Source organism: Myodes glareolus, chromosome 22 (assembly GCF_982192425.1).
Source record: "Myodes glareolus chromosome 22, mMyoGla1.1, whole genome shotgun sequence".
NCBI lineage: Eukaryota > Metazoa > Chordata > Mammalia > Rodentia > Cricetidae > Myodes > Myodes glareolus.
The window spans coordinates 28,408,995-28,432,286 of record NC_142047.1 but is presented as its reverse complement, the minus strand read 5'-3'; the positions used below and the strand labels follow the sequence as shown (position 1 = coordinate 28,432,286).

Sequence of the window (23,292 nt, the reverse complement as noted above, 5' to 3'; positions counted from 1 at the left end):
CATCATAAACATGCTATTTATATGGACTTTTATGATATGATAATCATATGATATGAATAAGTTTGATTTTAAGCTTAAGGAATCATTCCAACATAAAAGGCTATGAAATCTTTACCAACCTAAACTATGACCAGGTTGTATATACTCTGCTGATTCCTGAGTGCTTACTCAAGATTCTTGGGTATGATATGCAGGACCTTACCTTTTCACATGAACACATGCTTGTGTTTGTGTGTGCTTTGATTGTGGAATTTTCATTTCCTAAAGGGACTTGTCATGTATTTGTGTTTCGAAATATTGCTTTTCTTTCAAGGTCCAGATGAAGTAACAACTTCTGGAAGTGAAATATGTCACAGTAGCCACATAGACTTAAAAAACGACTAGTGTGAAATAATTCATGATTAGAACTAATTTTTATTCCCTTTTCAGACTCATGCCATTGAAAGCATAGACTCCTTCTCATCTTACTTTAGTGTCCCCTTTATTTCCCACATGAGATTGTTAATTTTATATTGTAAATACTAAAAGTTTATTAATGAATAATCAAATGTTCTTTAAAATACTGGTCCCTTGTAGTCCTTCTCTTCCTCTGACTCCCGCAGTCTTCTTTGTCCTTTTAGGCAATTATCCCTGAGCCTTTGGAAGGTACATATAATATATATGCTGGATTTAAGGCTCACCACTCTGTAGTCACTGATTTTTGTACCTTAATCAATTTTTAGTACTGTGTTAATCACCACCTTCAGCATAGAGAAGCTACTCTGATGTGGCTTGAGATCAGTACTAATCTGTGGGTATTATTACAAGCTGGTAGAAGTTAGTTTAATCCTGTATCCTGTTGTATGGAGAGAAGGACTGCTTTTGGTCCTGGCTGTCCAGCTAGCTTATACCTGAAATAATCACACAGAAACTGTATTCATTCAAATACTGGCTGGCCCATTATCTCCAGCCCCTTATTGGCTAATTCTCACATATTAGTTTAACCCATCTCCGTTAATGTGTCTTGTCACTTGACTGTGACTTACCTGCATGAGTCTAACTAGTGTCCATCTTGGGCAGGAGAACCATGGCCTCTGCCACACTGCCCTTCTTCCCAGAATTCTGTTATGTCTTTGCTGCCTACCTGAGTTCTGCCCTATCAACTAGGCCAAGACAGTTTCTTTAATAACCAATGAAAGCAACACAAATGCAGAAGGGCCTCCTACACCATTTCCCCTTTTCTGTTTAAACAAAAAGAAAGGCTTTAACATAGTAAAATTATACATAACAGGTATCAAGCAAGAATTACAGTTACAATATTTAGATTTATTGTGTCTTTTATCATAACAAAGGAAAACTGTAACTATCTATCAATTCTTCAACTCCATCAAAGACTCCAGAAGGATACCTGAGTTCTGCCCTATCAACTAAGCCAAGGCAGTTTCTTTAATAACCAATGAAAGCCACGCAAGAACAGAAGGGCCTCCCACACCAGTATCCCTTTAGCAGAACATTAATAATGGCTTCCTTCTTAGGGGCTAAGACCAGTCTAACTGTAGGTTCTTGATCTTGTTAGTGCAAAGTATGGGTTTTATCTTGTGGAACACATCTTAAATCCAACCAAATAGTGTTTAGTTATTGCTAATAACATTTGTGTCACTATTGCACCAGTGGACAATACTTTCCATGAAGTTGTTTTTACACTGGCAGGGTTCAAAGTCATAGAAGATTAATAACTTCCTCTTGCAGTAGCATTTGTCTCACCTTGTAGCACTCAGAAAGTGAGTCGGAGATAAACCTTCCAGGTCAATACTAGCTTTATTTCTCTCCCTGTATGTCTTCTGTTTTACCTCTTATAGATAGATTGGGTAATATTTCCTTTAAGGAAAAGGTTTGGAAGAGTTTAATGTTTCTTTCATATAGTTTAAAATATCTCTTCTCATTTGTATTTGATAGAGACTATAGAAAAATATTTGTGACAAATTGTGATATCTTCCTTGTAGACACTTTTAAAAGAAAATTCCTTTTCATAGAATATGATTTTACAACTTAACTTTGACTATGTCCATATCACATTGAATTTAGAGAATTATACAACTCCGAGGGTATAGAATGCAACCAGGATATGGGCATATTTGAACATTGGTACCAGTATTTCATGCATGTTTATTAAGTGTCTGATTCTAGGAAAGTAACATAGCTTCTCTTTATGTTTGTTTCATTGCACATCAATCATTATTAGCATCCTCCTTAAGTAATTCCTTGGCGAGTCTTTTCTGTTACTCTAAAACTATACTCTTTATTATTCAGATGATAAAATGATTTAATTAATTGCCTTAATATACTAGGCAATTAATTCTTTTTAATGTTGAACAAATTCCAAAAATTTCCTGAGAAGAAATTATAATGAAGGTTTATGTGAAAGAAATTAAAAGCTATTCTCATATATTTCTGAAAAAACGTACCTGCATAGGCAATATTTAAAATGATAAAATTCTGAGTTGCACTCAGGCAGTTAATTAGAGGTTAATATGAATATCAGGGATGAGAAACCATGCAGAGAACTCATTGGCTGCATTTAATCTGAGGGCTTGCTTTATTTTTGGTAATGAATTGTGGAGCCACATCTCTACCAATCAGAGTTTTATAATAAGTTGGTAAGGGTATATAGTAAACAATGACCAACCTACTAAGAGGAGAAGCAATGTGCAGCTGTGACTACATGACCTGGAATTGTAATGTAACAACTGTGATGGAAAACCACTAATCTTGTGGTTTTCTAAGGTTTACTAGATTAATGCTTAGAAATGACTTCAACTTCAAATTCAGTAGTTAATCCAGTCATATCAAAAAGCATTTCTTGCTTTTATTGAAAGATTAGATCAACTCTTTAAGCCTACCTTACTACCACATGTTTTTTGTTCTCCCATAGTTTTACTTTTCTGTGACAAAATGTCAGGGACCAGAAACCTGCTACTATGGATGGTGACTCCCTTTTCTCCTGAGAACCTGTTCTAGAAAATGCATAAATATGGTTTATGTATTAGAATTTTCTTCTTTGTTCAGTAAAATACTAAGCATGTTTTAAAATGTGTTTATTTGGAACATGTTATGTTTCATGGAACTAATGGCTAAAGCGAAACATGTAGTTGTAGGGTTGAACCCCAATATGAAACGATCTTGGAGAAGGTTAGGTCAATGAGGAAGAAACTTCAGAGTTCAGCACAAAATTGGAAAAAAAAATGGACAGGAGGTAACTTCTATCATTTAAGACTCTTGAAGTTGCTTTGCAGCTCAAGGAATTAGTTGACATTCATATGTATGGGCTAGTTGGACTTTTGGAAGCCATTCTTCTTTTTATAACTTTAATCTATGCTCCAAAACCATTTTTGCTGTTTCTAGTTTTACGTGTTATCTCTCATCCCTACAAGAATTTGTATTTCCTGGTATATATGAAGTAAGTACTTCTTAAATCAGCAAAATCCAGAAAAGATATCTTTCGAGTAGAATCATGTCTGTGAGAGAACAGTCATTTTAGTTTCACCATAGAACTCCTATGAGAGGGAAAGCAATAGGTGACACATGGTCAATAAATAACCTAAAGCCTCCAGTACAAAATGGTGACAAGGGTAGCTTTCTGATGCTCTGTGCATTCATTACTAACTTTGAAAGACTTCCACTGGCAGTAGCATTACAACATTAATTTGTTCAGAGGAAGACTTACAAATATAGATAAAAAGAGGCTAGGCCTCTAGTGTGATTCTTCTCTAACCTAGTGACATAGAGAAAGTTAGTCAAGGTGATTGATTCCACATTGATTGGCTCTTGTGATCTCATGGAAAAAGTTCTACATAAAACTTATGGGCACATTAAAAGTAACAAGCCAACATATATGGATATATTAGATTGGGTTTTACTCAAATAGCTTTGCTCAACACTTTGCTCAAATTTTGCCGACCTATGTCAAAAAGGAGATACCACAATTGGGGATTTCCAGCTCAAGATTGCAAGAGCCAACAACAGCTTGTTATTGCTGGCAGGGCACATCTCCTTCATATTTTTCTTATCATCTTCAATTTTCATGCTACTATATTATGAAAAAAATCACATTTCTTCTCTTCGAAATTAAGGCACTTAGTGAGTCAAGTACAGACATGCACACCACATCCTCTACAAATACAAAAAGATAATAAAGATTTGGCATTTTGAGGGAGGGGTTGCTATTATTGGGCATTATTTTGTAAACAACACTGAAGAATCAGTTGACCTATGTTCTTGTCATCCTCTTAATGTATGGAAACAAGCTGGAAAAGGCATGTGTGCCTCTCAGCCTCTCTGTTGCCTGCATTGCTGATTGGTATGATAGGTTTAATAGTCCAAGTTAGTTTAATAACTCTTCTCCAATAAGCTAGGTAATATGTGAAGCTAGTATCTACATTTTAGATACAAGTAAAATATTACAGAGATAAAGACAAAACTTTTAAACAAAATAGTATCATCATCTGTGGATTTTTTTTATTAACTCTGCAAGTATATTAGAAAGTACGACCCAATAGTTATAGCTTTGCATACTTTACTCAATCTGTCATTTTAAATTGCATGACGAAGATATGTAATATTCTAGTTTGGCTTCTTTTTAATATGCATAAACAGATGGTTTGAAGGAAAGACTGATGTATAAATATATCTGCATATGTATCTATGTTTACATGCACATATATTCAATCTATTTGATATTACCATCTGGTGAAAAATCAACAGTATTCATTTTAGTTTTATGCCAATGTCAATGAGGAAGTGGCTTGTATTATAGTTATCTTGTCCAGCTCTTCTACTCACTTATCTTGAATTATGTGTATTTATTTAAGTCAATATGCTACATATATCTTGGTCAGTAACACAGGAATACATAATTCACTGTAGTCCAGGCAAGGAACGAGGAAGGGCAGTCTCTAGAGATAGATCTGGCCTTTTAGAGCACTAGCTAAATATAGCTTAGTCTTAATAATGACCTCTGGACTCTGTAAGCACTTCTCACTGCATTCCTTAAATTCACAGAACATTAGAGTTATTTTATAGCAGTCTTTTTCCAGGAGCTCCGCAAGGACAGAACAATTTACAATTTCATTTTCTTAAGAAAATTATGAGCTTATTATGCTCTAAGGTGAAGCAGATGGATTATGTATTTTCCTTTTGACCATCATACTGGCTTCTGCCTGACAAACTCTTTGGCTTTGATAAAGTATAAAGTCAGAATAAAAAGGCAATATTTGCAATCAGCTAGTATTTACGGAATGAAGACATAGAGAAAGGGAAACATATTAAAATGGGTCCTAAATTTAGCACTGTTTATTCTCTTCAGAATGTCATGCATTAGATGTAAATTAAAAGTAGAATTAACATACATAGTAACAATGACATGGAAAAAGGAAGGGTGTAACAAATTGTCATAAACAATAGATGTATTGCCAACATTCTTACATTGCACATAAATGTTTGAAGACTTATATAAAATGTGCTCTGTGAGGCATCAGTCTATTTTCTATCTATCATCTATCTATCTATCTATCTATCTATCTATCTATCTATCTATCTATCTACCTATTTATCTATCATCTATCTATCTCTATCTATCTACCTATTTACCCTCTATCCTCTGTCTATCTGTGTGTACTATGTTCAGTATTTTCACTAGAATAATATTAACACATTTTTTTTATAAAAAATGATAGTGGAACTAATTAATAATTAATATTAATGTTTAGAAAGAAAATAAATAGATGTTTTATAACTTTTTTAGAAAGAAATATACAGAATTTTGTTTATCCTGTATAGGAATCAGAGATTCACCAAAAATGAAACAAAACAAGCAAACAAGCACAAAAACTGGCATGATTTAAGCCTATCTTACTGAACAGGCTAAATTACTCAGGTTACAAACAGGAACATGAATGAAGATAGACTGATTAGGAGCATGGATGGCCTAAAGACAACTCCAATACCAAAAAGCCCATTCTAAGTTTAGTTATAACACATGGAATCTACATCCCTGGAGCTCCCTGTGTAATTGACATGTAGCAATGGGGCTGAGAGAAACTCTTTATCAAGTGCTACTTATGCAATGTTGGGCAAGAGCTTGATCCTGTACCTTTTCTAACTCACAAGTGTCAATCACTTCTATGGTCTTAATATACTCCCCGCTCCTTCCAGCAAGGACTATTCTGATATGGTGGAAGAGCTGCAAATCAGCAGGTGATTATGGAAAAACTGAAGAGAAATATCTTAGAAAATCAATACACAAGATGAAATTCAAACATCTATATCAAAGCCATGTAAACAGTCATTGTTGTTATACAGGCTACACACTTCAATTAATAGATAAACTGTCAGACCAGGTTTTATAAAACAATCAAAGTACAAGTCTCACTTCTTTTCTGATTTTGAATTTTAAATATAAGTATACATCATTATTCATAGGTTTAAGGTATTATGCTTAGACAAGTAATTTAAAATATAATCCATAATTTAAAATTACAGATTAATAGTCACAGTCAAGTTAGAGATATAGAGATATATATCTGTTAGATATTCTTCAACACTTCAAAGACCTACAAAATATAGCATTTAAAATGTTTTAAGAACTTAGACTTTTCTCAACAGTGAGTCTGCTTCTGGCAGCACTGATTACTTCAAGAGGAAGATGGGCATGGGTATTTTTTATAGAGTTTGCTAGCGATTTAGGCAAGAAACTCCTCTTCCTGGACTGCTTGATGGTATGCTGTATGAACTGGATGTGCAAGACTCACAGAAATAACTGCTGAACTTGCCTAAATGTGAGCCAATCCTTCAGTGTTACTGCTTAATGAAAGAGTCTGCCATTCTGCAGCACACAGAAGAAAGTGACTGACAAACTTCCATTATAGGCAAAACAGTCTTTCAAATTTCCTGCTTCATAAAAAATTGTCTGCCAGATATTATGGGTCTGTAGGCTGAAGATGGATGCTCCAATGTTACATAAGAACCTTGGGTGACTGTCCAGGCAGAGAAATGACTCTGTCAATTCTAAAGTTGTGGAAGTTGCTTATAATGTACTTCCTTTTCACCTAGGTCATGTTATATCCTTCTGGATCTTTAAATAATTAAAGACAGATAGTTGTAGTTATAGTTTTCCTTAGTACTGATAAAGGATAAATTAGATATAAAATATTCCAGATACAAATAGACTACTATAAGTCTTGCTTGCTGCTTGTTTTTATATGTAGTTTTATTATGTTAAAGTTAAACCTTCCTTTTTATTTAGAAAGAAAGGGGGAGATGATGTGGGATGAACTTTTGTATATGTTTTTTTTTATTGGTTAATGAGTAAAGATGCTTTGACTTATTGCAAGGCAGAATATAGCCAGGCAGGCAGATATATACATACTATATATATATATATATATATATATATATATATATATATATTATATATGAGAGAGAGAGAGAGAGAAAGAGAGAGAGAGATAATAGGTACTGAAGGGAACAGATGCCATGTAGTTGCCGAAGGAGAAAGATACTAGAACAGAGCCTTATCCAGAAAGCCACAGCCTCATGGCAATACACAGATTAATAAAAATGGGTTAATTTAGGATGTAAGTGTTAGTCAGGCAATCTTGTCTACTTCCAATATCCAGGAGGATAACTGTATGATTTTCTTTGGGTTCACCTTCTTATTTAGCTTTTCTAGGATCATGAATTATAGGCTTAATGTCCTTTAATTATGACTAGAATCCACTTATGAGTGAGTACATACCATACTCATCTTTTTGGGTCTGGCTTACCTTACTCAGTCAGGACCGTGAGGTGTGCATCCACCCACTAGGACAGTGGGACTTATCTAATGGGAGCTCACCAAGGCCAGCTGGACTGGGAGTGATGGAGCATGTGATCAAACCGGATTCTCTGAATGTGGCTGTCAATGAAGGCTGACTGAGAAGCCAAGGACAATGGCACTGGGTTTTGATTCTATTGCATGGACTGGCTTTGTGGGAGCCTGGTTTGTTTGGATGCTAACCTTCATAGACCTGGATGGAGAGCGGAGGACCTTGGACTTCCCACGGGGCAGGGAACCCTGACTTGTCTTAGGACTGGAGAAGGAGGTGGAGAAGCGGAGGGGGAGGGAAAAGGAGGTGGAGAAGAAGTGGAAATTTTTAATGAATATTTTTTTTTTAAAAAAAAAAGAGTTAGTCAGAAATATGCCAAAATTATTGGCCAAAATAAATCCTTTACTAACCAATTGTAATAAAACATATTCACAGCATACAGAGAGGGATCCCACATCATCCTATTGACTAGTACAGCTTTTTTATTAACCAATTTTAATAAAGTACATTCACAACATGCAAAAGTGAATCCCACATCAAATCCAAGGCGTATATCCATTCAAAAAAATAGTGCATCTGTCAGCTGGGGAAAATAATGTACTAAAAATCAAGGAAAAGTTTCATTAAGAGAAATAACTAAAGTCATTGAGACAGAACAATACTATTGACAGTTTATTCAATGGATCTCCAAACATAGAGTTAAGAACTGATAGGACAAAGTGAAAATAAGAAAAATCAAACTCCAGATGATTCAAATTACAGATCATCTGATAGGTGTAAATAAATACAGTAGAGGAAGAGAACATTAAAATATCATAATTAATATACTAGGTAAATTGTGAAATGTGAGACTAAAATTATGTAAAAGACTATTCTCAACATGTGCGTGTGAAACATTACCCAAAATACGTCTAAAGTGGCCTATGCACTTTAGAGACCTTTCCTTAGCAGAGACATCTTGTTATCATAGTGAAATTCATTTACAAATTGTTATTCTTCCGGATTATACATTAAACCTTAAACTTCTTACTATCATTTAGAAAACAAAATAACAAAGTAAACAAAATAAACAAAGTAAATTAATATGTTTGAAAATGAATGATACCAAAATGGTGACCTAAAAATCATATAGGATGGAGTTAACACCTCATCTGATGGGTTAGGAACTCTATTTGTCTATATCATGGAAGGCTAAATTGTGGAAATCAATTATCTAAGCCTCTATTTCACACAGGCCGAAGCTAAATAGATTAAAACATTGCTGGAATGTGAAATTAAGTGTAATATAAGACAATGTGATGAGAAACAAATGCACAATAATAAAATTTAACAAAGCCAACAGCTATTTATTGACAATTGTAAATAAAGTAGATATAACTTATGAGAGAATTTTAAGTGGTATTGTGATCATATATTAAATAGCTTGTCAGTGGCATTTGTTCAATGGGTTTGCAATTTTATTACCCAAACACCCATAATCTACTTTTTGTTTAGAATGATTTCATTAGCCTTGTGGATGTCAATAACTTTCCGAACGCTTGTGATAGAGATTAAGTTCAAAACAAAACAGCCTTTGAAAGTTACCATAAATGAGAAAAAAATTAAAGCAATATATATTGATTGACAAAATTGCACTTCAAACACTTGACACATATATCCTAGTGCTTAAATATGTTGACATAAAATTTAAAAAAAAGGGAAGAAATATTTCATCTTCTTGTCATGCCAGTCTAATCTTTATCCTAAAACTGGATATAAATAGTGGCAAAAAGCAAAATTAACCATCTGAGCTTAATACACAGAATTGTAGCACATTAGAAAATCACAATCACTAATATCTCAAAATAATATTTCACTCAGAGAATGTGGGTACAAAGTATGACATTGAAAAAAATAGTGAAATAAAATTCAGAAAACAAAGAAAAGTCTATGACTAATTTCAATAGATACACAGAAAATTAATCTCTTGCTCATAATGAAAGAACCACACAACAAAGGGATGAATAACCAATATAAAAAAGTAGCAAATATCAAGCTATCAATATTTCACATTCATAATAGTGAAATATGGTAATGGTTTAAAGCCTAAATGTAGGATTAAGTTTTCTGCTATTTCAAATCTAAATTAATTACACTGGAGTATTTCTCCAATGTTGCAAAAGGCATGAAGATGAAAGACATAAGCCTGTAAGTTTTGAGGAAGGGAATATTTTCACCACCCACATACAACAAGAATGGATCTATAAGAAAAGAAAGGTCGCTATGATTATAATCATAAGTGAAGTTTGCATAATTGTTAGTTATTTTTAAATGTATTTATTTGCTACCAGTACGGAGAATATAAAGATGCTGTTTATAACTGCAGAATAAAAATAAAATGAGGCAAAACTCATATAAAATTATAAAAATTATACTATAACAAATCCTAATACAAGACCTTGAAGCATTAGAGAAAACCTATTTACATGAAAATAAAATACTCTAAATATTAAATGGTTGTACAAAAATAAAAGAAAGAAAAAATATATTTAATAAAATGTTGGTTATTTTCATTATAAAGACAAAATATGACTTGAAAAATCAAATACACTATGCTAGTTTTTTTTAATTTGACCTAAGGTTTTACGCTGTATCAGGCTTTCTAGATTTCCCATGGGAGGTCTTACCCTTTCTGAGTAATAGAATGGGGTTAGGGGAAGTAGGGGGAGGGGAGGAAGGGGAACTGTGTTTGGTATGTAAACTAAATTAAAAAATAAAATAAAATATAAAAAATTACTCATTTTCTAAGCAAGTGATAGACGCTAAAATGATTTATTGAAATTTATGGACCCTCTGTGCCTTAATACTGAATCAGAATCAAGTTAATGAAGGAAAAATATTTTCTTTTCATTGTGCCAATCAATAAAATAGTTTGAGATCTTGAAAAAAATAAAAGAAGAAAAGAAACTATGTGAATGGGGAGTCTCACTAAAACTCCAGGATTTTCCTAATTCATTCCTATTGACAATGAAGATTGATTATCAAAATATACTAAAATGTCATAGAGAGTTAGGGAAATGTATAGAGGAAAATATTTTAGTCTTGCTCTTTGGATACATATTTCAGATTTACTGATTCCTAACCTGAGTCAGTTTGGGCAAAGTGATCTGGTCTACACAAAACTTTAATGGACATACTGGATGTTTAGGATTGGCTAGGTTATAATATTTAATATAAATCCACAAAATTAACAATAATTCTTACTTTGCTCTGAAATTATGTTTACAGCTGGCTGTAAAAATATATCTATATTCTCAATGAACCAGACTTTCACCTCTCTATCCTCTGCCTCTCTTTCTCTCTACATCATCTATATTTGAATTAATTCTACAAAATTCAAAGAGTTGACATATCACTCAATTCTTACTGTGTCATTTCTAGAATTTATATATTCCCTTTGAAAGTGAGTGCATATATTAGTGTTTGCGTGGTTTGCAATCATCCTTTTTAAAAACTGGGGCTAAAAGAATATTTATTTTTTAATTTTTATTTTTTTTATTACTTTATAAATAATATCATTCAAAATTTCCACTTCCTCCCCTCCTCCCACTTCCCCACTTCCCCTCCCCCATCCCCATCCAGTCCCAAGAGAGGGTACCCTGCCCTGTGGGAAGTCCAAGGCCCTCCCTTCTCCATCCAGGAATAGAAGAATATTTAAACTGAAAGTTAGAAAAATACCCATAAATCATCTGAAACTCTTGCCTCCCTTTATTATCATATTATGTCTAAGAAAACTAAATAGAATTGGTCTGTGAAGCATTTTCAATTAATTTTTTTATCAATCATAAAATAAATGTAAAATATAAAAATTTATGATAAAATTTAATGTAATTTAGTTTGTATAGTAGATTTAGAGATGTTTACATAGAAGCTTTAAAAGATATGAAGTGAACAAAGATTGTAACAAACCCATTACTTGATTTTATTTTATTACCTTTTGTACCACAGAGAAATGAGAGATGTATAAGTTAAATATGAGAATATTTTTAAAGATGTAAAAAGAAGGACTCCATACTTTAAAATAACAAATTCAGCAACAACATTGAGTGACAAACCAATCAAACCATACTACACAAACAATCAAAAGTGCAAATGCACACATTCATATCCCAAACGACATTTCTAGTCACAGAATATACAATGATGAAAACAAATTGAAAAATACATTTAAAGAATGTAGGCAATGTTATAGAAATAAAAGGCAAAAATAAATGAACAGCATCACCTCATGATCAATTACTCACAGTTCTTGGCATATAAATAATCGGGGCTCTTAAATTTACAGGGTGGTTTTTATAAACTTGCTTTTAATTAATATGAAGTTGAATGTGCAAAGATGGCTCAGCTGTTACAAGCGATTGAGGCACAAGCTTAAGGACTGAAGTCCATATTTTAACTCACATGGAATCAGTCATTCTCTTGGTGCTTCTGCCAGCCTGTAACATTAGCTCTGAGCAAGAGGGAAACAGAAATATCTCTGGGCCTTTTTCTCTTTCTGTCTAGACTAAAAAAAAAAAAAAAAAAAATCTAACTATAGGTTGAAGGAAGGACCCTACCATAAATGAGTCATTGTAGATACATAGAGATCAGTACAGTTTACCTGACACTCGGTTGTGTAGCATTCTGCCATTTACAGGAAAAAAAAAAAAAGGAAAAAAAGAAAAAAAAACACATATACCAAATGAGAGAACCAAACATTTTCTTCTATTTGACACATAAAAATAGTATCGACTGAAAGATGGCTTTTAGGGGTCAGGAAAGTCAGAGAAGAGTTAGTGACAATTTGCCTGATTATGGTGTTTAAGTCTTTTTCTCCAGAGTTTAAGGAAGTTTCCAACATATTAAAGCCTACAGCATAACTAAATTGAGAAACAAATGTGTCCTCTTCTGAGAAAACTCATTGGTTACTCAAAAAAAGCTATGTCCAAAAGTTTTGCTCCTCAGGTGCTAAGGTTCATTTGATTAAACTCAAATTTAATTTGAAAATACTATGTTGATATGCTTTATATTACATGGATGAAACAGGGTGACTCCCTTTGTGTTCTTTTACAATACCACAATAAAATTTTTCTAGAATTATGGTGACCACCAGATTTCTTTTTTTTTAATATTGCAGCATTTTTTTTATTTTTTAAATTTATTTATTTAAAATTTCCACCTCCTCCCGTCCTCCCATTTCCCTCCCACTGCCCCCACCCCCTCCCCCTCACTCTCCAATTCTAAGAGAAGTCAGGGTGTACCAGATTTCTTTAGGTGGACTTGAGGGTAGAATGCCTCAATAGGTATTTAGTCGAATCAGGGACTCTGTTAGAACCTCAGTCAAGCAGTTCTTTTACACATAAAACACACACAATAATAAACTATGAGCTGTCTCTTAAAATATTACCATTTACATGTCATGTTGATAGTGCATGAAGATAGCTAACTGCATTCTAACTAGCTCTTATAGCTGATTATGGGTTGGCAAATAATCTTTAGTTATTTATAATTGATTATACGACCTATGGCAAAAATGTATTTCTTAAATTTCTTATCTTTAGTCATTAAAGAGTCTAAGCCTACCTCTAAAATTATGTTCCAAGACAGTTCCATTTTAGGAAGTTTAGTTTAAAATCCTAGGATGTTTTCATTTCTATCATATATTCTCTTCATCTTCTTTTCTGAATTTCTGTCATTGCTCTTATCCACTGGTCAATTACAAACTCTTATTTCGCATTCTCTCTTTGACTATAAGTTGCTGTTCATGATTTCAACCCTTCTACTTGTAGGAAGATCAAGAATTATTTACTGTATCCCATGAGCATCTATAAATTTGTCAAATCATTCTTTTTTATAGTATAAAAAGGTAAGGATACTCATTTCAGGCAATACCTGTAAACATAGCAGCAGTTCATTGAGCCATTTAGAAGCAAGTTTCCAAGTATCGTGACTTGAACACTTGACAATATTCCATAACTTTGGTTATAAAAACATAAAACTTATGGTCAGTTTTTGAGTTTATGTGACAGAGAGAGAGATGACAGAGAGTCACTGTGAGTTAAATGATAAACCTGCAAAAATTGTTTAGAAAAGGTATTATTTAGTCTTTCCTTTCACGTTTCATGTTTTTTAAAGTAGCCTGATTCCTGTGGCCACTGGAGATAGTATTTCCCTACCAGACCTTTTGGTTCATCTCTTGTGTTTAGAAAATGAATCTTTAATAAATGTTAATCAAGTTTCTAATTATAATATCTTTATATTTAATGTTTATGTATTAGATGAAAGGCAAACATTTTGGGAACTGTCACAAAGAGCCTGAATAATTTTCTTAGAAGCATATATAATTAATTTTATTATTCTATAATATCTTTAAAATTTGAGATCTTATCAATTCATTGATTTAGAAAAAAAGTGGGTCTTCAGCACTTAAGTGTGAAATTTGTGCTGAAAATCCTTGATTGCAATTTAAGTAATGTTCAGTCATCCAGAATATATAAAAGTTTTATTTGTGGGATGTTTAGGATTATAGACTAATCATATCCTGTATGTTGGTTTCATTTGCTTTTTATTCCTCATACTTATGTATAGTAATTTTTAAAATAATAATATTAACATAAACATTTTATATATAATAGTTTATACAACAAAACTTCCTGATTTGTCATCAAATTATTTATTCTTATATCCTGCTAGAAATCTGTGGGTAACAGAATGAACTATTGTTTTTTTTTAAGTGCTTCATACTCTAAACAAGAAAGTCTACTTATCATTGTAAAGCAAGAGTAATAATAAGACTAATAATAGATGATTTTTAAAACAAATTAAAATGTCCATCCCTAAGTAAATTCTTTATAGTACTAAAAACTTAAAAATAAACCCTTTGAATCTGTTGGCTGTCAGTGAATTACATCAGTGTGTGTAAATGCACAAATAATACTATATTGAATAAGTAAAAAGAGCAACAGAGAATAAATAAATGAATAATCAAATACACTAACAATTTTTCATAATACGATTACAGTATTTTTAAATGTCCTAAAGGCATTCTGTATGATAAATTGGAGATTGAATTCAAAGTATATATAACTAAATTATTTTTAATTCACTGCTTTCTATGATAGTAGTAGGGCATATTTACTAGTATCACTATAAATTATTCCATATATCCTAGCTTTTAGGTAGTGAAAATTTATTGGCCCAATTGGTGACTCAAGAAAAGGAAATGTTAGGTCCCAAGCTAATATCCTGCCACTATTACATCAGGAATAAAGCTCTTTCCAGCTGTTATAATTTTAGAAAATAGGATGATATCATTCTAAACTTCCAACACTATACCTTTAATATAATCATGAGAGTTCACTCTAGTACTATTAGACAATAGTTGAGGCCTTGACATAGTTCATCACCTCTTGTGAGTTCAAAAGAAAGATGGGAGATGAGATGGTGGCCATGATGGTGACGATTAGCATAGACTTCAAAACATTTTCTACAGAAGGCACTATTTCTGGTGGGCCTAGAGAGAAAGTATGATATAAGAGAAGCAGAAGGACATGGCTCATAAAATACAGGTGCAGGCATAGGTTAAAAGTTATTCAGACTCCATGAACTATACAAAAGTTCCTTATCAGGAGAGCGAGTAGTAAATAAGTAAATAAAAAGACAACAGAAATTTGTCACAAAAATTGGATCCTTATGTTCAGCTCCAAATTCTTCCAATACCAAAAAAAAGATGTCTCATTGACTTAATATCAGTGGAATAACACCTTAGTCTCTTTAGAAGACGGATGGCTTGATCCATTCTTCAAAGGGAAAAGGATTCACTAGAGAAAAGGGATAATGGCATTTAGTAGTTGAAGCCATATTTAGTTACACTAAAATGCCATTGTTTTCAACAAGACAGTTGAGGCTACCATCTGCATCTACTGCATTAATGTCACTTTTCAATGCAATGGGAACAGTTTATCTTTTTCTTTATATTTTAAAGAAAAAAATTCTAAAATACTAAATAAAGAGGAAAATGCTGATGTAACTTAATATTAGAATTCCTGGCCAAGATATTTATTAACTTTCTTCTTATATACACACATACACACACACACACACAGAGAGAGAGAGAGAGAGAGAGAGAGAGAGAGAGAGAGAGAGAGAGAGGCAGAGGAGGAGAGGGAGGCAGGAAGGAAGGGAGAAAGGGAGGGAGGGAAGGAGGGAAGGAGGAAGGAAAGGAAATTAAAAATTTAGAACCTTCAATAAATTATCACTTTTAAGTAGTAAGAAGAAAGTCTATATGTGTTTGTATATAAAATGTGTGTATATGACATCAAAGGGCAAACAGTAGCTACCAACTACCATACACATAGATTTGGACTTATCAAACATTGTCAGTAAGCCTGAATCAATGGCTTACCATGCTGTTCACTGCAAAGGATCAAAAAGGATCAAGACACTGCTTAAGGTCTAGGATAGATTTTTCCATGTACTTTTCTATGCTCTACAATGACAGACTTGGTATTGACTATTTGACACAAGCAGCTTATTTAGATTTGATGACAACTTAATAATCGTGTCATTAGGTTCAATATAATAATAATAATTAGACATTCACTGTAATTTTTCATACACAAAAGAATTATACTAGGAATTTAAATGAATTAATATTATAAAATTAAATGAACAATCAGCAGTATTTTACTGTGAAGATATATAAAAGTTTAAAAAAATAATTTATTAAGGGGGGTTTTCAGTGATAAAGCAGAACCATAAAATAGTGAAGTTAAATTGTACAACCTCTTATGGAGGGTTATAGATTATAAGTACAATTATTAGACTGCTAGTGCTTATAGAATTCACTAGAGTCCATGTGATATCCAATTTCAATTTCCAAAGATTTCTAAAACTAAATATAAACACAACAAATGTGCGAACATTTGAAGATTTGATCCTGTTTAGGTCTCCGAGGATAATCAATGTTCCCCAAATTTTGCAATAAAAATGGTTCCTCTTTGAAAGACCAAAACTGAATAAATTTTAGTATTATTACAGTATAAAATATTTTCTTTAGACAAACATAATGTACACAGTGCTGATAATACTGAAAATTACCAAATGCAAAGTCTAGAATATCCGGTGCTCCAATGTGGGTCTCCGTCTGTATCGCCATTCATCGTCGGATGAAGGTTCCCTCTGGTCTTGCCTTCTTTGCTCACGTTTTCTTTCCTTCTGCTTCTCGTTTGGACCTAGGGAGTTAAGTCCAGTGCTCCAATGTGGGTCTCTGTCTCTATCTCCATCCATTGCCAGATGAAGGATCTATGGTGATAAGCAAAATATTCATCAGTATGGTTATGGGCCAAGGCCGGTTCAGGCACCCTCTCCTCTGTCCAGAGAACAATCTGGGGATCTCTACTTGGACCTGGGATCCCATATATAATCAAGTCTCCTGTAAACCCTAAAATGACTCCCTTAGGTGAAATATATTCTTCCCTGATCCCATATTCATCCTTCCTCCCTCCCCCCATCCCAGTCCACCGAGCTTTCCCCATTCCTCCCCTACTCCCTTCTCTCTAACCCACTCCCCTTCCAACAACCCTCCCCCCCCCCCATGCACCCGAGGTTACCTGGGACTCTTGTCTATTTCCTATCTCCTGGCGGATAGCTAAATAATCTTCATCAGGTTCACCTTCTTATTTAGCTTCTCTAGGATCACGAATAATAGGCTCAAAGACCTTTAATTATGGTTAGAATCCACTTATGAGTGAATACATACCGTGTTCCTCTTTTTGGGTCTGGCTTACCTCACTCAGTAAAGCGTTTTCTATTTCCATCCATTTGCATGCAAAGTTCAAGATGTCATTGTTTTTTACCGCTGAGTAAAACTCTAATGTGTATATGTTCCACACCTTTTTTAACCACTCTTCTATTGAGGGGCACCTAGGTTGTTTCCAGGTTCTGGCTATTACAAATAGTGCTGCTATGAACATAGTTGAACAAATGCTTTTATAGTATGTTGGGTATATTCCCAAGAGTGGAATTGCTGGGTCCTGAGGGAGGTTGATTTGCAATAATTTCATCAATAAAATGTTAAATTCTGAACTTTCAATTTCCTTGGGGAGAAAAATGAGTCAAAATAGCTGTGAAGGAGGGTAAGTTAGGGTTCTAAACTTTGTTTGTTGTAAACACAATTCATTCTACTTTTCAGGAGCACTCATGGTCAGGGAAGAAAGCGATATAAGCCTGTAAGGACACAGTCATTTTGAATTTAGAGTGTAACCTTTGCAGAGTTTTGTTGACTAGACAGAATTTGAAATGTCATTTTCTTGTCTTAGAGATATGTGTTATACTATTTTTAGAATTTGCATTCCATTAAAACTAGAGAGTCACATGCTTTCTCTATAAAAGAAGAAATTAATTCAATAGGTAATAAACAACAAAGTAAAACGGGCAAAACGTGGGAGGCATTGGATACCATTATCTTGATTTCAGGAAGCTCTGTCCCATTACTTACATGAGAGTATTTCCGTGTCATCAGTGTCAGCTAAACATCATAAAATCAATTTTGAATTTTAGGACAAGCTTTCCCACTTAGCTGAATTCAAATTTTAAGTGTTAGCAAGATAGTAACAGTAAATTTGTAGCATGGCTGTAATTATTTTGTGTGTGCCTTAAAAATCCCTTTTATACATAAAAATAGTGATATTTTAGGTTTTGTAGATTTTTTTCCTTAATCAATTGTCGAAAAGAGAAGTTTGATATTAAATGTAAGCCTATTCGTCTATATGAAAAGCCAAACATGTTTTCCTTCATTGTTTGCTTATAAATATTCGGTGCTTCAGTAATCCAAATAAATAAATGGCCCTCTTCATTTCATTCTCTATAATTTACAGGAGATCAAAGAATATAACATGGTATAGTCAGAGTCAAACTGCATTGCATTGCATTTATTACTCACAAAAAATCATTGTCTAAGATAACAATACCATTAAGAACCAATCATATTGTGTGTTTGTTCACTTATATACATATACTTTATATTTAGTTTAGAGACCTAACAATTTTAAATTATATATTGAACTCTCTATTATAGATATAGAGCTTGAAACATTGAAAGACTATAATCTTATTTATATGAAAGTATTTATGAAAATATCAGTCTTCTGGTCTTTTCAAAAAATATACTAACGTAAATTTTTAATGAAACACAAAGTTTAAAAGATACATGATTGTTCATCTAAAATTTTATCGTTTTCATGATTGTTAAAAACTCCTTTTCAACAAGTGATTAATTTCTACACTTGTAGTGGCTTTTTATCCTTGATCTTAATAGATACATGCTTAGAAAATAAAAGCTCAGAATGGGCACTTTTCTCTCCTAGTGAATAGATCAATCTTTGCTATATACATTGATTTTCCTTTAAAATTTGTCTTTTTCAATAAAGTTCATAATCAAAATGCCTTTTAGTTATTTACATATGGTCCTTTGTGAAGTAAGCTCTAGAAAATGGTGTTTATAATATTATTTTGCTGCTTTTTTTTAAAAAAAAAAAGGAGTGAAACATTGACTGTTTTTCACCAACACTTTTAGGCTATAGTCTCCATCTCTAGTTGGAAAACATCCTAATGAAGGGAGACAACAAAAGACATAGAGGGAAGTTGAGTTACAAGTTCAAAGGAAACACCCTGAATGCTGATGCTATTTTTTCCTTCCCATAGGAAACCACAGCCAGATATCTCGAGTGCCTGTTGCTATTAAAGTGCTGGATGTCAATGACAACGCCCCTGAATTCGCAGCTGAATATGAGGCATTTTTATGTGAAAATGGAAAGCCCGGCCAAGTAAATATCTCCATGTTGTTAATGCTGAATATGTTTGTATACAACTGTCTCGTATTTAATTAACCTGCATCATCGTGTGCATTTGCACTGGTTTGCTCTACAAAGTCACAGGCATGAAATTCATCTGAATGGGAACAGAAAGGAATATTTGTCTTTTTCATATATTAATTCTCCTCCTACTTATGACCAAATTGTCTCATAAAAAGTGGAATGATTCGCTCTGTTGTGAACCCAAAGCCAAATCATTGTCTTAAGATTCATCAGATATGGGTGAAGCGCGGGTGCTGTTTTAAAGTACAGGAGCTTGACTCAACCTTCAAATGACAAGCATCTAGTCAGCAGCTCCTTGCAGTCATGCTTTTTATTTAAAAGAGTAACACCTAATTGTTGAACCAGGAAAGCAGGTAGTTTATAGGAAGCTTTAGGTAGCTATTTTTATGTCAGTACACGTGTATGTATATTTAGGCAATCATAAGATAGATATCAATTTTTAGAAATGCCCATAAGGCAATTATATGTGTAATGATGGGACTCGCATTGCATAGATAGAAATAGTGAAGACAGAAAGGATAAAGGGCAGAAAATAAGAGCATAAAGCAGAAAAGAAAGAAAGATGAAAATTCAGGAAATCAGGAAAGAAGGGAGGGGATGAGAGAGGGAGGAAGGGAGGGAGTGTGGGAAGGAGGGAGGAGGGTGGGAGGGAGGGAGAAGGGAGGGAGGAACGGAGGATAGAGGGTGGGAGTGAGTAAAATTAAGAACAAAACCTACAAAAGTCACTATACTCTGAATGTCGAAATGAAATTGGCCTATGTAAAGTATTACAAAACCACAAATGTAATAGATTTATTTTAACAAGGTGCTGAAGTACTGTATGTTTAAGAAACTTATCATTTTTCAACTTCCTAATTTATTTCTGGATGGTGACATTTTAATTTAAATAAACAGCAGCTGACAGCATGACACTGGAGTTGTTAATCCAACTATTCTTGTGCCTCATGTGGGTGGTAGGAATTAAACTTACTATTTGCCAAGAAGCTTACCTGACAAGAGTCATACTTTTTTTATTATCCTAAAAGAATAGGAGTGTAGCTCTCTAACTCCATTTTCTTATTTGATATTTTAAAAGGGATGAAGGGTTACCTGCCCATAAAACAGTGGGCAAATTCTTCTAGACTATTCTTGCTTAAATGCTTAGGTTCCCACCCACCCCCAGTCTACCAAAAAGCAAAGCAAAAGAAAAGAAAACAAACAAAATGAAACACACACTTCACACACAGTAAAGCTCAACTTCTCGTAATAAAATGCATCGTCTTTAAGTAACTAGACATTCAGCCTTAAGAGTTTTTATTTTCGTGTTCCAAACTTAGCTTTGTTTCTTAATTTTATGATATGGATCTGCCCAGTATGAATCATACCTTTCAAACATCTTCCATTTATGGACCCTATTGGCAGGAGAAATCACGGTGTGCGTTTATGTGTGTGTGTGCATGTACACACATGTGTGCAAGTACCTGCATGAACAAATATGAACGATACTATTTAGCCAGAATGCTGGATTAATAAGCATGGAGATATTGATCAAAATGTAGCAGGTCAAGTTCAAGGATATGGCTGTTACATGGACCAGAAAATTGATAGGATAACAGAGCCTCCACAGATAGAAGGGAGGCATTTATATATCATACAGACTCTGCAAAATGCATTAGAATTTAAGCAGAACTTGATTGCTCATGCAGAACTCATCACACAAGTTCAGAGTCAATGGCATGGACACTAGACACACTGGCCTCTATAGTGGTGTCGACAAGGATGCTGCATGGATCTCTAAGAATTTGGATTTTTACCCTGTGGAATTTGACTGTTTATAAGGATTTAATGATTTTTTTCTGCAGTTCTTCTTATCATCAGGAAAAAAACAGAATAAAATTCAACACAGTGTTTCCTCACCTCTTCTCTGCAACATCAAAATAAAAAACTCTATTGTTTTATGAATTTTGCAAGTCACAATGAATGGTTTATTCTGTGAGCAATGTGTTTGCCATGTGTGCGTCACTGCACTGTGTCCTCTATAAGTGTGATTTCAGGCTGCTTACTGGAGTTTTATTTCCATGAAGGGATCAACCATTGTTTTTGCAATGGTTTGGACCATAGATCTGACTGGGTGGGGCATCTACTATTGTTTATACAATTTCCTCAAACCCTCTGAAATCTTTGTGTCAGCCAGAATTCATATAGGTCTCTTATATCATTCCTGTCTAACTATTCTCATTTGACTATCTAATTCTTATATTTTATTTTATTCCTACATTTTTATTTGTTACTAAACGTTATAGTGTGTACTTGCAAAGCTTGAAATATTAATGAATGAAATATTTCATTCCTTAATTTTTTTTAGATAATCCCTCCGTACATAGCACAGGATGGCTTTGTACCCAGAATTTCATTGACATTGTTCTCATATTTTTAACTTTTCTACCTCAGTCACTCTAGTATTGTGATTACAAGCATATGCTTTCATTTCCAGCTACACTATGTGTTTGTCATTTCTCATAATATAACACAAATGGCTAACTCACTATGGAATTACAATGTTGATCCTTAGTTATCATAATATCATGAAAATAAATAAATAAAAAATACGTATCACTTACTCACTACATCAATAGTTATTTTAGTGTTGTTCAATGATTAATGTCATACACTTGAAATACACAGATTTCTGGATAAACTTGTAGAGAAATACCTTCCTTTCTTCATAGCTTTTGCACCTGGAGACATTTAATAATACTCCAGGGCAAATTCTTAAATATACCCAGTATAAATGTCTGGATTGGAAGGGTATGCAAAGCAACTTAAAATAACTCATAAAAGAGATAGAGAATCTACTTCAGCATATTCATATCAACAGCATTTGATTTTTCTACACACATCCAGAATCTTAAAGAAGGCAAAGAAAGAGGATCCTTTGCCATGTCGGAGTAATCATCTCTATTTCATAATACATCTTATTAAAAGAGGGGTAACTATGCTTCTGAAGGAACCAAGTGAATCTTAATGGTTCCTATGACCTTCCCTAAATCCTAAAGCAAAAGATAGAGTTCATAAAACTGAGTCTCTTGAGAGAGCGACAATAACTATCATAAAGTATCTGGAGTCCCTATCCGTCATAGATAATCCATCCAAATCCTTTTGTTTTTGAATACATTTAATGGTCCTGCTAAACAATAAATGTTAATGCAATATTTTGGATCACTATTTTTTCTCTTTAAACACCATGTCTTAATTATATGGGTAAGTTATCTTATGTCACATGACATCAAGTGGTATACATCTGCAAAATTTAAGTCAAGCAGAGTCTGATTTTGGTCATCTACCAAATAATTAACTATCAGTTTTATGAGATGCATAGAACTGCTCTCTTCACTTAATCCTGACTAATGCCCTGGATAAAACTGGGAATGTGAATTGCATTTAAAAATATGTCTGATAATTGATACCTCTGATTGAGGTTTATTGTCACTAAGTGTCACTGAGCATCACCAGGGCTTGGCTAAGCATGAGACACTTAGTGCCATGCAATATCTAAGAATCAGACATTTATCATCAGG

The 23,292-nt window shown here is 33.5% G+C and overlaps 1 protein-coding gene across 3 annotated transcripts in view; it reads left to right on the top strand.

Moving 5' to 3' along the window:
• Positions 1-23,292, top strand: part of Cdh8 (cadherin 8) — a 375,044-nt gene that overhangs the window by 284,989 nt on the left and 66,763 nt on the right. For all 3 annotated transcript variants that reach the window (XM_048431500.3, XM_048431489.3, XM_048431497.3), the window contains exon 9: positions 19,563-19,684. In XM_048431500.3, the coding sequence (XP_048287457.1) occupies positions 19,563-19,684 (122 nt within the window). The remainder of the gene's footprint in view (positions 1-19,562; positions 19,685-23,292) is intronic.